The 16,151-nt window shown below is 34.9% G+C and overlaps 1 protein-coding gene across 7 annotated transcripts in view; it reads right to left on the reverse strand.

The window, feature by feature from the left end:
* Window positions 1-16,151, reverse strand: part of Rev3l (REV3 like, DNA directed polymerase zeta catalytic subunit) — a 151,717-nt gene that overhangs the window by 48,281 nt on the left and 87,285 nt on the right. For all 7 annotated transcript variants that reach the window (XM_070024751.1, XM_070024752.1, XM_070024749.1 and 4 more), the window contains 5 exons: window positions 11,542-12,446; window positions 9,778-9,860; window positions 8,506-8,631; window positions 2,287-2,479; window positions 977-1,088 (listed from right to left, as the gene is read on the reverse strand). In XM_070024751.1, the coding sequence (XP_069880852.1) occupies window positions 977-1,088; window positions 2,287-2,479; window positions 8,506-8,631; window positions 9,778-9,860; window positions 11,542-12,446 (1,419 nt within the window). The remainder of the gene's footprint in view (window positions 1-976; window positions 1,089-2,286; window positions 2,480-8,505; window positions 8,632-9,777; window positions 9,861-11,541; window positions 12,447-16,151) is intronic.

The raw sequence follows: 16,151 nt of genomic DNA on the forward strand, positions 1-16,151 counted from the left end.
ATCATTGTATTTGATTCTGGTACCCTGGTATACATATTTATTTGAATTAGGGAAGGAAAGGGAACAACAGAATGGTGAGACAAAAGACAAAGGGGGAACCAATGCAACAGTGATGTTCACAAGAAATTATCTATACAACTTGAAGGAAATTGTAGGGGAGAGAGAAAGTAGGAGAAAAATGAGGGAAGGGGTAAGAAGTTTGACAAGAAATATACTTATTACCCTACTTATGTAACTGTAACCCCTCTATATCACCTTGACAATAAAAAAATTTAAATATCATTTTCCAGTACCAAAGTTAAACATTCCATATGGTTTTTTTGCATTAACATCTGACACATTGATGTAATCTCTGTGAGAAGATAAAAGGCAGAACTGACAATGGCAAGACAGGCATCTTATCTAGTCACTAGTGCTATAAATAGCAAAAATGATTTCTTTTTCCTCTCTAGAATAAAGTACATTTCTCTCTTATAGAAATGAAAAGAAGACGTTTATTTTATTTTAAAATTAATATAGATTAAAAACACCATTTTCATAAAATTTGACAAGATTTCATTATCAACCAATATCAAATTGTCTCAAACAAAACACTCAAAATAGTACTGAATAGTAGCTGGCTCCAGGGTAGCAGTTTATTTAATAAGTTATACCATTTGATTTTCATACAGTTCTCTATTATTTCAGAACCATAGAAAAATCCAGCCTAATACGCACCTAAGAAATCAGAAGCTAAGCAAGCTTCTTCTCCTGTTCAATTGTGAAAATAGTTTTTCATATGGAAATTATTTTTCATATCCCTTATATATTGATGGTGGTCTGAGGTTGAGTGCATAAACTTTGCAGGGCTAATTCTCTACTTTCAAAGCTCACAGAGGATTCTCTTCCTCTTTCAAATATTTACCCATACATCTAAAACGACATGAAAAGATTGAAGAAACAAAGACTAGAAAAATTAGAAAATACAAGTTAATACCTCTTCATTATATCTGCAATTTCTTGAAAGAGTGCCTTTTCATCAGCAGCATATGTAACTTCTAGTCCTGTAATTCCAGATCTGATAAGCAATGGGGTCTGATATCTGATATCTAAGAAATAAACAAGATGGGTATTGTTAATATTATTTTATGTAATTTTACATAAAATATTAGGACTTGCTGTAAGTGCACGACTAAAATATTTCAAATCAAGCATTCGTTAAAGTATAACAAACTCAACTTCTGGAAAAACTTCTAAACAATTCCCTCTTTAAGAAATAAAAAAGATCCCATTTGTAGTGCTTGCCTATTTCCATGACATGAAGACTTCTATGACTCACTTAAAGTGATATGTTAGTTAGTTAGTTGTGGGGAGGGGGGATGAGATGCTGTACTAGAGTTTCACCAAGAACCTTCATGAGCCAAGCCCCTAACTCTTTTTGCTAGGATGGATCTCAAACCTCAATTCTCCTATCTCACTTTGTGGAGCAGCTGTAAACCACCACACCTAGCTCAACATCAACTATACAGTAATTAACTCATGAACACCTCAAAGGCACAAATAATTAAACTTCAATGGTTATATGGTTTTGTTCTATATTAACACTTCCACAATGGACCAAATTCATTTTTATTGTTATTATTTAAAATTGCAGAGAAATTTGTATTTTATAAAATCCTTCTATATTACTCGAGGAATCCATGTACTTTCAAAAATATAAGTATTTAGAAGATACAAATACCTTGAAAATTACTTATAAATCATTAACTTCTAAAGTAAATAGAAATTCTACGCTTGTAACAAAATACATCTATTTGTGGAAAATTATCTAGCCAATTATGGGTCTATGTATCCCAAGGTCTATTTTCTATGTATACCCATCTAGAGATACATAGTCATTTGGATTCTATATGAACAAATTATAGATATCCTAATTAGAATTTTACTAAGATCTTTATGTTATGTTGTTTCTGATTGCCATCTCTTCCTTATCTTGGTACTAAAATAAAATAAAAATCTAAGATAATAAAAATCTAAGATAAATCTGGGTCTTACATGTTAGGCTAGTGCTCTAACACGAAGCCACAACCCTAGTCTACTTCTCATACTTGGAAATAATTCAAACAAAAATAATGAATGTAGGACAAAGTTCATACAACTTCCTATCCCCATTTCAGCAAACATTTTAGAAAGAAGTCATTGGCTTCCCTGGATTATATCTCCAACACAGAATTTCTCCTCAAATTCCCTGTTAAAAGACTCATCCTAAAACAGGAAGTTAATATCATTAATAAACATCAATATTACCTTGACCAAAGACTGTTTTGTCTTTATCAATCACTATTACACCAGTGAGTTCTGTTTTTTCTGTATCTGGGAGTGGACTGTCTGATGAAATACAGTAGAACAAGGCACAGATTGGATCAAACTCAGGATCTGGTTCCAAATCTCTTCTAGTTCGAGCATGTAACTCCACACTGATTAGGGTAAGATTTTGTGTCTATAAAAGGATTGAAAGATTGAAACATTGTTTTTCAGATATGCATTCTCAAAAAAATGTTTCACTAAGACTTTTAGGAAGTATGTGTGCAAATTACTGAAAAGTGGCCATAAGTCACAATACCACACAAATTTATTAAACTACAAAGTTTTACTTACAGGGTGCTATTAAATCAGATTATGTTTTTATTCTATAAAATGAACTATAATCCCTTAATGACGATACCTATAAATATTTCTCTAAAAAATATATAATACCTCTCAATTATCTTAATTTCTGTTTAGAAAGAAAATGAGTAGTTCAAGTGGTTATGTTCATGTAAGCTAGTCGGTCATTATTTACTCTTTATAAAGTTAACTAAACTATAACGATACTTGAAATTAAACCAAAAAGGTGTTTTTTAAAAGTTTAATCTGTTACTATTTGAGGGGTAAATTTAGACTTTTGTACACACTAGGGAAAAATTTTAAACTACAGTTTTTCCTATAACTACCAACTGCATAACCATATTTTACCAATGTAAATATTATGTCATTTAATAAAAAGCTTTTTATACTGCTAATAAAAACTTAACTATACTCAGTTCTTCCTAAAATCATGTACTTAAGACTCTAGTTATTCAGTAACCTGCAGTAGGATGATAGCTTGAATCCAGGAGTTTAAAGTCAAATGTGAGCAACAAAGCAAGATCCCGTCTATAAATAAATAAATAAATAATTTAAAAAATCAAAATATCAAAAACTCATGTTGGCCCTTAAGAACTCTGAGTAAGAAAAACAAAACACAGCCTGGGTTCATCAGCATATGGTATATTTACCACGTTATATAAGCACCAATGGCTTATGCCTGTTCTCAGGAGGTTGAGAGCTAAGGATCACAGTTCAAAGCCAGCCTAGGCAGGAAAATCTATGAGACTCTTATTTCCAACTAACCACCAAAAAGCTAGAAGTAGAGCTGTGGGCTCAAGTAGTAGAGGGCTAGCCTTGAAAGAAAAAGCTTAGGGACAGAGTTCAGGCCTGAATTCAAGCCCCAGGGCTGGCACAAAACACAAAAACAAAAACAAAACCTATATAAATGCTACTAGTATAATCTTTTTAATTAATCATATCATATAAGTTTACCAAAGGATTTTCATTTAGTATTTATCTTGCATGTAAACTAATGAAGGAATGTAAATGATAGGTGTAGGATTTGGCAAATCTTTTTGAAGGACAATTTAGAAGTATCTATCATAATTGAAAATAGGGATATCCTTTGATCTAGAAATTTTATTCTTGAAAACTTATCTTATACTCTGAATGTAGTAAAAATATATGCATAAAGGTGATTATCCAAGGTTATATAATTGCAAAAGACTCAAAAAACCCTAAATGGGGCCAGATGTTGAGACTCACAGACATACTTCTGGTCACTCTGGAGACTGAGCTCTGAGAACTAAGGCTTTGAGCTAGCTGAGCAAAACAAACAAACAAAAATCCAAAAGACTGTTATTCCCAAATATTAGCAAAAAGCCAGAAATGAAGGTATGGCTCAAGTGGAAGATAGAGCACCAAAGAAGCCAAGCAAGAGTTTAAGACACTAAGTTCAAATACCAGTACCAAAATATTAAATCGTTTCCCTCTCTGGTTATGAAATTTGCTTTTCAATTATGTAAGAATCATATTAGTGGGGCTGGGAAGGTGGCTCAGTGGTAGAGTGCTTGCCATGCATGCATGAGGCCCTGGGTTCGATTCCTCAGCACCACATAAGCAAAAAGAAAAAACCAGAAGTGGCGCTGTGGCTCAAGTGGTAGAGCGCTAGCCTTGAGCTGAAGAACTGAGGGACAGCGCTCAAGCCCAGAGTTCAAGCCCCACGACCGACCAAAAAAAAAAAAAAAAAAAAAAGAATCATATTAGTCATAAGGGCTACATGTAATAGGATACACTGTAACCTTTAAAATTTTCAAAAGAATGAGCCAGGTCTAAATGTCTTAATATGGAAATATCACTATAATTCATTGGTAAATGAAGAATTGGGAATATAGTACAAAGTAAATACATAGAAAAGTTCTGTGGAGGCACAAAATGTAAAACGTATTGCCCTGACAGAAGAAAACTGGTGACCTAAAGCAAGATGAGGAAAGCTTACTTCTTGTTGTAAATTTTCTGTCCTCCTTTTTACCATATACATGTGCATATTAGTAAATTGGTTGAATGCTTTTTACGTTATTATATATATATATATGTTTGTTTTTTTTGTTGTTGGTCATGGGGCTTGAACTCTAGGCTTAGGTGCTGTCCCTGTGCTCTTCAGCTCAAGGCAAGTGCTCTACCACTTGAGCACAGCGCCATTTCCAGTTTTCTAGTGGTTTATTGGAGACAAGAGTCTCATGAACTTCCTGCCTGGGCTGATTTTGAACCGTAATCCTAAAATCTCAGCCTCCTGAGTAGCTAGCATTACAGGCATGAGCCACCGGTGCCTGGCTTACTTTATATATACTATATATATACCTTACATTCACAGTTTTCCATTTATCAATGTATTACAGTGATATATTGATATTAAGACCATTCGTTTAATCCCTTCTTTCCTTCATTCATTCACTTATTCTACTGGTAGTGGGCTTGAACTAACTTACTCTTTTAAGGCTGGCACTACCACTTGAGCCACACCTCCACTTCTGGCCTTGGGTAAGTCTCCAATTTATCTGTCTGCCTGAGCTGGCTTCAAACTAATCCTCAGGTCTCAGCCTCCTGAGTAGCTAGGATTACAGGTATGAGTCACCAGTGTCAAGTCTGTAACTTTTACTTTTATATATACATTCTATTATTAAGTTGTTATACAAAGGGTTAAAATTCTATAAGTCACATTATGAGTACAATGCTTCTTGGTGTATGTCACCCCTTCCTTCATTCTCCCCCACTTTCTCCTTCCAATCTCTACATTCAAGTTACATAAGTCATTTTTTAACATAATATACATTGAATGTAATGACATTTGTTCACTTTTTAAAACATTTTAAACATAAAACTTTTTAAAAACTCTTACGAAATTAGAAACCCACAATGGAAATAATAAAACAAACAATCACAAACCCAATACTTTCCCAAAATTGCCACTGTTGTTTCTATTTAAAAAAATTTTTAAATTTAAATAAGTACAATGGAGAGTGAAGGAAAAGAACTTTCACATATATGTATATATATAAGAGGTATGCAGTGCTGTAGTTTGAACCTAGAACTCCACACATAGTAGGCAAATGCTCTGCTACTGAGTCATACCTAGACCCTAGGAATGTCCATTTATTCATTAACTCACTTATTCTGCTGGTACTGAGACTTGAATTAGATTATTCCCTTAAGGCTGGCACTACCACTTGAACCATACCTCCACTTCCAGCTTTGGCTTAAGTCTCAGATTTATTTGTCTGTCTGAGCTGGCTTCAAACTGTGATCCTCAGATTTCAGCATCCTGAGTAGCTAAGATTACAGGTATGAGTCACCAGTGCCTAGTCTAGTTCTTTTACTTTTAAATGTAATTCTTCAGGATTTTAACTTGACAAATAGCATGTACTAATTTAGTAAATGCCAAATTTTGACTGGAAAAAATCTCTTTCCCAGAGCCAAACAGAACAAAACAAACAGTTCAATTCGAAAATGATAATGATGTGGGAAAGAGTATAGAGAAGAGTCTTAAAGGTGGATTTCGTTAGTAGAATTTTATGTTCAAATGTTTTCTCTCTAGTCCCTGATATAAAAAATGGATACTATTCTTAGGGGCATTATTTCAAGCAAACATATAATGAGATGGCTAGAAAGGCTTAATAAATGTTGCTAAGCAAAAGGAGAACAAGGATTGTAGGCACTGAGTGCTGATAATGCAGAGAAAGCTAAGTCCAGAGTCATGGAAACAAGATAGCAAGAGATACAGGTCCCTAGACAATGGGAGAGAATACTGTCATTTTAGGCTCACTTCCTCTTTTGACCACAAGGTGGCTATTAAGAATGTATACCGAGAAAACGAAGTCTTGTCAGTAATCAACCAGATATTTTCAGTGATTTTAACCTCAGAAGGACCATGATCCTGAAATCAGATTATGTAGAACAAATACACAGAAAATTATGTTTTTCAAATAATGCAAATGCAAACAACAGAATAAGTCTTCAAGGCATACATATTTTGCTTTAATAAATATTGGTATATTCCAAGTATTAATTTAACTAGGCTTTAGAGAGCTAGTACAGGGCCAGGTACAAAAATAGGAAGTACATAAATGCTGTTAAATAAAAAGTTTACAAGTGAATAAATCAGGGAGTAAGACTATGTCCTAACTGAATTCTAATAAAACTGAACTTAACTTTCAGGTGGTTACTAATTCTTTGCTACATATGCGAGAAGACATAGCAATGATAAAATTAATACTTTCCAAAAGAAATATAAACCAAAAAAAAATCTAAAATTTTCTAGTAGCAACATTTTAAAAAATAAAAATAAAGTTAACTTAATCTTAAAACATTACAAAAATTTAATCCAATAAGTTTGAGAATTCCTTATCCAAAATACTTGGATCCAGATGTTTGGACTTTGAGAAATTTACACATACATAATGAGATATCTCACGGATGGTACCTAAGCCAAAGCACAAAACATTTATTTTCGTGTGTGTGTGTGTCCTGGGGTTGGGGCTTGAGCCTGGGCGGGGGGTGTGGGGGGAAGGGAGGGTGTGTGTGTGGGGGGGGGGTGTCCTGGGGTTGGGCTTGAGCCCAGGGCCCGGGTATATCCCTGAGCTTTTTGCTCAAGGATGGTATTCTACTACTTGAACCACAGAGCCACTTCAGGCTTTTTTTTTTTTTTTTTTTTTCCTGGAGATAAGAGCTGCATGGCCTTTCTTGCCTGGGCAGCAATCCTCAGATTTCAGCCTGCTGGTAGTTAGGATTACAGGCATGAACCACAAGCAGCTAGCTGATTTACTATTCTTACACAACTCATAAATTCAACTTGTAGGTAATTTTGTACAATATTTTGAGTGTATCATTGCTTTGACTATAACTTGTCATGTGAGGTTAGACATGGAGTTTTCCATGTGTGGCATCATATCAGTACTCAAGAAGTTTTGGATCCTGGACTTTTGGATTAAGCATGCTTAACCTGTACATTTAAAATACAATACTTTCGACAAGTAACTAATATAAAAGTTACTGTTACATTCTTTAACTTATTGAATATTTGAAATCAATACGCCATTTTATATTTACAGTGGATCTCTGTGAATGCTAAATTTTCTTTGGCAAAACTTCATCTATATTTAGAGTTCATAGAATTTACAGTGGAAACAGTTATGTTACATACTTAAGTTGTTCAAAGCATACTTTAAAAAAACTTTTTAATGTGTAAGTTGAGTATCAGTATTTAAACCCAAAATAATTACAATTAAATAAAATTTAAAATTTCATTCTTCAGCTGTCTACTCTGAATTTTAAGCTGCCAACTGTTAGTGGCTAACCAGAATAAAAGCACATACATAATGAAAATAATGGAAACTGATTTCCATTGTATTGCTAGCCAGTATGTTTTGAGATTTAAACATCTAAATTTACAGTGACTCATTTACAAATTTTTTTAATTCCATATTATGACTTATGTACTTTTTGGTAAGATAATGTCCTAGTCTTTGGCATGTAAGTTGTACTGTGAAAATAAATAGCTATCAAGATTATGTGAATAAATTAATGTGTCCTCTTTTGTAGCAAGCTCTAACATTCTCAACCAACCAAAAAGAAAATGTAAATGGAAGTCACATTGAAGATGTGACATTTGATGTGATTAGTTATACATATTTTATCAATGTAATTCTAATATTCAAAATTATTTAACATCTATAAACTAAACTTGTTACTAGATGTGAAAACTGTGAAACTACAACTGATCATGCTTTAAGTTTACTTTATATAAATGAAAACAACAAAGACAGAATTCATTGTATCCTTCCCTCACTGAATTATTTTCAAACTTGTTCTATAGAAGAAATATAAACACTGCAATTTTACCTCATGTAAAGCTTTTGCCTCCTGTAAGTTTTGTATGCTGACTTTGAAACCGTAAGTATTGTTTAAAGATGGTCCATCAATCTGAGACGTTTCTTTCTTGGGGGAATTTACTGCTGCAAACTGATTCTATTAAAAAGACACATAGCCAGAAAAGATAAATGAATAATAATTTTCTTTTGTTTCCTTATCACCACTTAGAAAATATATTTTATGCGTTTAAACATATCATGTCTTTTAAAGTCCAAGAAAAAAATTCCATTCTAGTAACTGGATATATACACACATATCAGAGACAACCTATAACCAAACCATACGCTGATCTTTGTTTTTGCTAGTCCCAAACACTACAAACAACATTGGTACAGAGCTGGCATTTATGTGACCTGGACATTTAGGCTGAGTATTTTTTAGAAGACAAGCAGTAATTAATATATTATAAAGTTTTATAAATTGAATTTGTTATAAATTGAATACCCTAGTATTACATGTACCTGAAAGATGAATTACAAAACTCAAATATTCAGATAAAAGGTCATTTTTTTTTCTGCTTACAAAGCCATTTACCATTCTCCTTAAAATGTTGATTTGTTTTATAACTCACTGGCAGTAGCTATTAATAAATAACTTAAACAATTTTATAAATAAAAGTCTAAAAAAAAGGTATAAATACTAAAATACATTTTATATAATATTCACAAGAAGTTGTCAATATGTGATTTCCAATTAATATTTTTCCAGAATAGATGTGCAATGTTCTCCACATAACCATAAATATTTCTAAGTATTATATTTTAGTACCTAAATATTGTTACAAACTTCTCAGTTTCAGTAGTATAAAATGTTGCTTTCCTTCTCTACTTAGTGAAGTAAACTGAAAAAATTAATAGTTCTATTTGAGAAAAAATAAACCAAGGAAAAGGATATATTTTTGGTGGGATCAAAAATCACTTACTTGAGCTCTGCTGTCATTGGATTGTTCTGATTTTGGCAGTAATCAGTTAATGTATTTGTATCCTCATAATCCACATTTTGGCTATCATATTCACTTTCTCTGTAATATTTGTATTTACATATAAGAATCTTTTAGATCCCAGCATTTTTAAAAAAACTTAAAAAATAGGCAATTTGTTCTCTCAAAGATATGTAAATAATGATGAAAAATATAAGCAATGAAAAAATTTAATTGAGACACAGCTTTTATCAATTATCTAACTGAAATCTAACAGTAAGACTCGATCTTCCATTGACTGTAAATTTGTTTAGTGTAATTACCTTCGTCTGAGTTGTTAAGAGTACTCTTCTAAGAGTGTCAGTATTACTTCCTTTCTTATTACTCAACTTCTGTGTTTTTGGTTCTGTAAAAAGAAATTTTATTTTTACTCATACATCAAAATTACCTGCTTCTGTTTTAAAGATAAATTTTAAAGATAAATTTTACAAACAATTGTAAGCATTGCTCTAGAATTCCCCAAGTACTTCATAATGTTTAAGTAAAACTAATCCTTCCACATAGCTTGGTGGGCAGGTACATTTTTACTGCACTCAGTTTCTTTATGGTTGAGATAGAATTATAAATACCTAAATGGTCACATGCAGAAAAAAGGTTTCCCATCCCTGATTGTATACCAATACCCTAAGTAGATACCTTAGCTATGAATAATATTGAACCCCATACATACATATTTTTTACATATGCATGCCTATGATCAAGTTCAACTTATAAATTAGGTACAGTAAAAAGTAAAAAGAATAGCTAATAGTAACGAACATACAATAACATACTGTAATGTAATAAGTTATGGAAACCAAAGAGTAGTTATTGAAGGATTCAGGTAGGTGTTAGAAAGAAAAGTGAAGGATGACTAGGTTTCTGTGAGTATGTGTGTCTGAGAAGGCAGTAGTGAATGTGTGCAGATTGAGAATAAGTGTTAAAAAAGACTGATCTTGAGGTCCCTTTGAGTAATCAAGTAGAAATGATAAACAGGCAGCATCATAAGCTGTTCTGAAAACAGAATACCGAACTAGAGACATAAATTTGTGTGACCTGTATTAATCTTAGGGAAAAAATATGAAGAAGGCCTTAATAAGCTCTAACATTCAGATAATTGAGAAGAGGGAGCTGTTTTAAGGGAAGAAACTGAAGAATAAGGGTAACAGAAGAAAACAGAGTGGACTAAGAAAAAGGACTAAATAAATACAATGTTAAACCAGAGAAGTGTTTTTTAAAAAACTGGCTTTGAAGGGGAGGAGAAAGTAGATACAAGCTGGCTGGAGATAGAAAATCATAGGAAATTTTGGTTTTGTTTCTATTACATTTCTTTTTTTCTTTTTCAGCAGTACTACTAGGGTTTGAACTCAGGGCTCATACTTGCTAGAGAGTTGCTCTGTCACTTGAAACATACTTCAAGCCCTTTTGGCTCTAGTTATTGTTCAGATAGGGTTTCAAGCTAAATTTTGCTTGGGCTAGTTTCAGACTACAATCCTCCTACTTTTGCCTCCTGCATAGTTGGGATTACTAATATGATTCACCATCCTTAGTTTGTTGAGATAGGGTCTTGCAAACTTTTTCCCTAGCTGGCCTCAAACAGTGAACCTCTCATCTCTACCTCCTGAGTAGCTAAGATTACAAGTGTGCACTACCACAAAGAGGGGTCAAGGGTATAGCTCAATGGTCTAGTGTTTGTGTGAGGCCCTGGATTTGATCCCCAGAACCACGAAAGTAAATGGGTAAGTAGATAGGTAAATAAATGGATGATGGGAAACATTTGGCTATATGTAAAAAAGCCAATGGGGAAAATTAAGCTAAGAAGGTAAGGGTTCTTTTTTTTTTTAGAGGGTTGTTGTATTTTACCTAAAAGGTAGTAAGATAGGATGGAAATACTTTACAGCAGAAAGATTGTTTCCACATGTTGATTTTCTAAAACATAAAGTAGTAACTATCTCTCATTCCTTGGCTAAAATTTTATTTTAAAAGCTATGATTTTTGCTACAGTCTGATGCCTTTACACTACAAGGGTATTTACATTATACACTTACCTGTTGATAAAGGGCTAAGGTCAGTTGCTTCAGGAAGCCTTTCCAGAAATTTTCTCTGTATAATTGGTGTACTATGAAGGCAAAATGATTCATATTTCTCAGTTCTTGCCATAGCATTAATTGGAGAGATCATTAGTGGCTGCTGAGGCTCACTACAAGGGCTTTTGTGTATATCATCTTTTATTGGCTTTACGAAGTTCTCAACAGCCAGAGAACACAGTTCCTCTACAGTTGATGAAGGCCTATCATCTCCACATAATGCTTTGAAATTTGGGGATGCTGCTTGTTGCCAAGGGGGAATTACTGGAGAATCAGGGGAGCTATCATTAACATAATAGCTACTGTCATCATCTTCTTTCTCAGGATTATCTGTAGGGGCAATTGGTAACAACATCTGACTTGCACTTAAAGTCTGACTGCATCCCGTGGTTGGTGCTACTAAAGCAATCTGAGAATGAGCAATAAGCTCCTTGGTATGTGATGCAGAGGGAAGTAAATGTGGGCTTACATCCATTTGTGGAAGCACTATAGGTTTTTCATCTGGATTAACTAATAAACTGAACTGCTCAGCAGATTTTACAATTGGCTCAGTCTTAGGGAATTTTTTATAATGTTCATATTCTTCTTTGGCTTGAAGCCATGCTTGAACCAGTTGTCGACTTGGGGCACATTTACAAGGCATAATCACAATTTTTTTATCTTCAACCATTTTATGGCTATTACTTGACCCTTTATTGACAATTGCTTGGCCATTACAAACAGGTGACCCTGGTCTGGGATTCTGAGTCATTGCTGAGAAGGCTGTTTTCCACAAACGAAGTCCTTCCAAGGAAAAGTCTCCTTCAAACTCTGCCAGATCATTTGGAAGTCGAGTTTCTACCATAAGGAGCCGTCCACCAATCTCCCTATAAACAAATTTAAGAACAAATGTTTTTTTTTCCTCAAAGAGCATTACAAAAATATTTCATTCTTTATCTAAACATATTTTAGGGTCTCTTTTGGAGTTTTAAATATACTCATCTCTTTCTTCTCATCCACCCCCATTTTAGGTAGGAACACTCTATCAATATGCTTTTCCTCACAGGTATCTGACTGCCAAATTAATTTCTGTTGGAAGGCATCAATGCAATAGGAAAGAGGCATTTCTTTTTTTAGTGCCCCATGAAACCCTTTCCCCCCCTTTTTTTAAACCAAGAAGACACACAAATGCATCACATCCAACTTTTTAGTCCCACTAATCTTAAGGTAAGTTTCCACTCTCATCATAAATGGGTAAAAACAAGGCAATTTATCATTGAGAGCTTATACTCTTGAATTTTATCTGTGTACTCTATATTCTCTACTGCACATAGTAATTTAGTAAAGCCAGTCAATTCAAACACATCTTCATATTTCCCAAAATTCCCTCAATCATAAAAACCTCACATGCTTACTGGTGACAATGGCAGCGCTCAGCCTGCACAAGACCTTTGGCTTAATCTCCAGCACTAAAAATCTAAAAAACAGTAAGGGTGCAGTAGCTCAGCCTCTAATACCAGCTACTCAGGGAGTGAAGACTGGGAGGATTGTGGTGTAAGCTCAGCCCAGGCAAAGAGTTAGCAAGACACCACCTTAATCAATAAGCTGGGGATGTTGTATGCATCTGTCATCCCAGCCATAAATGAGGACTGTGGTGTAGGCTACCCTAGGCAAAAACATGAGATATAATCTGGAAAATAACTGAAAGTAAAAAGTGCTGGAGTGTGGCTGAAATAGTAGATTATATGCCTAGCAAATATGAAGCCTTAAACTCTAGTATCACCAAAAACAATACAGAAAGCATGGTAAGTACAGGGCTGAAACCAACATAAGAACTTAGGAAGGGGGCTGGGAAGGTGGTTCAGTGGTAGAGCACTTGCCTTACATGCATGAGGCCCTGGGTCCGATTCCTCAGCATCACATAAGCAAAAAGAAAAAAAGCCAGAAGTGGCACTAGCCTTGAGTTAAAGAGCTGAGGGACAGCACCCAGGTCGAGTTCAGGCCCCTCGACCGGACCACCCCCCCCAAAAAAAAAAGTTATGGATATATACAACGATTTAGGCTTTTTCTTTCTTTTAATCATTTTGTTGATCATAGGGCTTGAAATCTGGGCCTGGGCGCTGTCCCTGAATCTCTTCAACTCAAGGTGAGGGCTCTACCACTTGAGCCACAGCACTACTTCTGGTTTTCTGGTGGTTTATTGTAGAATAGAGTCTCACAAACTTTTCTGTCCCAACTGGCTTTGAACCGTGATCCTCAGATCTTAGCCTCCTGAGTAGCGAGGAAAAACTGATGCAGGATATGGAGTTTCTCCTTATTTCCCCTGTACTACCAAAATGCGTAGCCTCTCATATTAATACCATCTCCCACCACAAGTGTACTACTGATGAGTCTACACTGTTAAATTATTTCATTCAAACCCGTTTTTTAACCTGGGCTAAGAATAAATTGATTTTATCTTATTTTATCTTATTTTAGTTTTAAACTAGTATCAAGAACAACAGTACTAATGGTCAGTGTATAAACACAATATGGCCTCTGGCTTAGTTGGGTCTTCTTAACTCCTTCCTTCATTTAAACTAAGCAGGGGCCCACAATTTTTTTCTTCTGCTTCTGGCTGAAATAAACTGCCTGTCGTTATAAATGATCAAGTATATGGGATCACAGAGGCTAGAGCATGAACAAAACTATCAGTTAAACCTCTTGGACTAAACCACGTTCTCCAATTCGTTCTTATTAGATATACCCTAACTTGAAGTTGGTATAACTATTCCAGTACTGATAGAGCAGTACTGTGATTCCCACCTTGCTATTTGGTCTGTGTGTTCATTACTTTCCTAAATGATAATTGGCATCAAAGGCTACATAAAATCTCTAATAACTATATAAATACTAAACAATACTAAAAGACTGAAAATATTGAAGCCACATGAAAAGAAAGTGGTCTATAGTAGAAATGATCATTTTAAAGCCTCCATTAGTGGGCTGGAAATGTAGCTTAGTGGTAGAGTGCTTGCCTAGCATGCATGAAACCCTGGGTTCCATTCCTCAGTGCCATATAAACAGAAAAAGCTGGAAGTGGCACTGTGGCTGACATGGTAGAACACTAGCCTTGAGCACAGAGAAGCTCAAGGACAGTGCCCAGGCCCTGAGTTCAAGCCCCAGGACCAACAACAACAACCAAAAAAAAAACAACACAAAAAACCTCCATTAGTACTTGTAAGTGTATGTTCTTTGCCATGGTTTAGATCTTGAGTATGTTCCAAAGGCCCATGTGTTAAGGGAGTCAGTCTCTAGCTTGACAATATCAGGAAGTGGTGAAAAACCTTGAGAGGTGAGGCCTACCAGGTCTTTAGGACACTGGGGTGTGCCCCTGAATAGACTAAGGAACCTTGGTGTCATGATCTCTTTCCCATGATATGCTGGCCTGTCAAAAACTCAAAGAAACGAGGTCAACAGATCATGGACTAGAACCTCTAAAACTGCGAGCCCAATTGACCTTTTTTCTTTATATTAGTTGATTAAGGATTTATTATAATTATAGACAGCTAGAATAATCATTTTAAACCCTTAAAAAAATAAAATTCTAAGGTCCTGAAGACCTTCTAGTAGACCCTACCTCTTAAGGTTTTCCACCACTTCCCAATATTGTCAAGCTAGGGACTTGTCAAGGGACTGAGTCACTTAACACATGGGCCTTTGGAGCATACTCAAGATCTAAACCATAGCAAAGAAAATACACTTACAATTACTAATGGAGGTTTGTTTGTGGGTTTTTTTTGGTTATTGTTGTTGGTCCTGGGGCTTGAACTCAGGGCCTGGGCACTAACCTTGAGCTTCTCTGTGCTCAAGGCTAGTGATCTACCATGTCAGCCACAGCGCCACTTCCAGCTTTTTCTGTTAATGTGGTACTGAGGTACGGAACCCAGGGCTTCATGCATGCTAGGCATGCACTCACCACTAAGCTACATTCCCATCCAACTAATGGAGGTTTTAAAATTATTTCTAGTACAGACTACTTTCTTTTTTAAAATTTTTTTATTGTAAAAATACTGTACAGAGGGGTTACAGTTATATGAGTAAGGTAATGAGTACATTTCCTATCGAGCAGTTACTTCCTCTGTTTTTCCCCTACTATCTCCCTACCCTCCCTACCTCCCCCCCACCATGCCCCAAGTTGTAAAGTATGTTTTCAACATTGTGTCTTATACATCTCATTGTTACAGTGGGTCAACCTGTATCCTTATTTCAGCATTTTGTTATTTCCCTTCCCCTCCTCAAATTAGAAAATTGTATATACAAGATGCAGGGCACTAGTACTTTCTTTTCATATGGTTTCAATATCTTCAATCTTTTAGTATAAAAATTTAACATAAAAAAACACCATTGTGCAATATAATTCAGTGATACAATACTAGTCTAGCACGGTATGAGACTTTGGGTTTGATCCTAGCTACACATATACACCAAAAAAAAAATCATCTTATACTTTATAGTACTATACCATTCTTTTTAATTTGGCACTATGTTACTGTAGGCCTCTAATTCTCTAATCCTGAAAGGAGATATGGTGTTAAATAATAGTGACTGAA

The sequence above is a fragment of the Dipodomys merriami genome, unplaced genomic scaffold (genome assembly GCF_024711535.1).
Source record: "Dipodomys merriami isolate MVZ:Mamm:240054 unplaced genomic scaffold, mDipMer1.0.p SCAF_160, whole genome shotgun sequence".
In the NCBI taxonomy this organism is placed as follows: Eukaryota; Metazoa; Chordata; class Mammalia; order Rodentia; family Heteromyidae; genus Dipodomys; species Dipodomys merriami.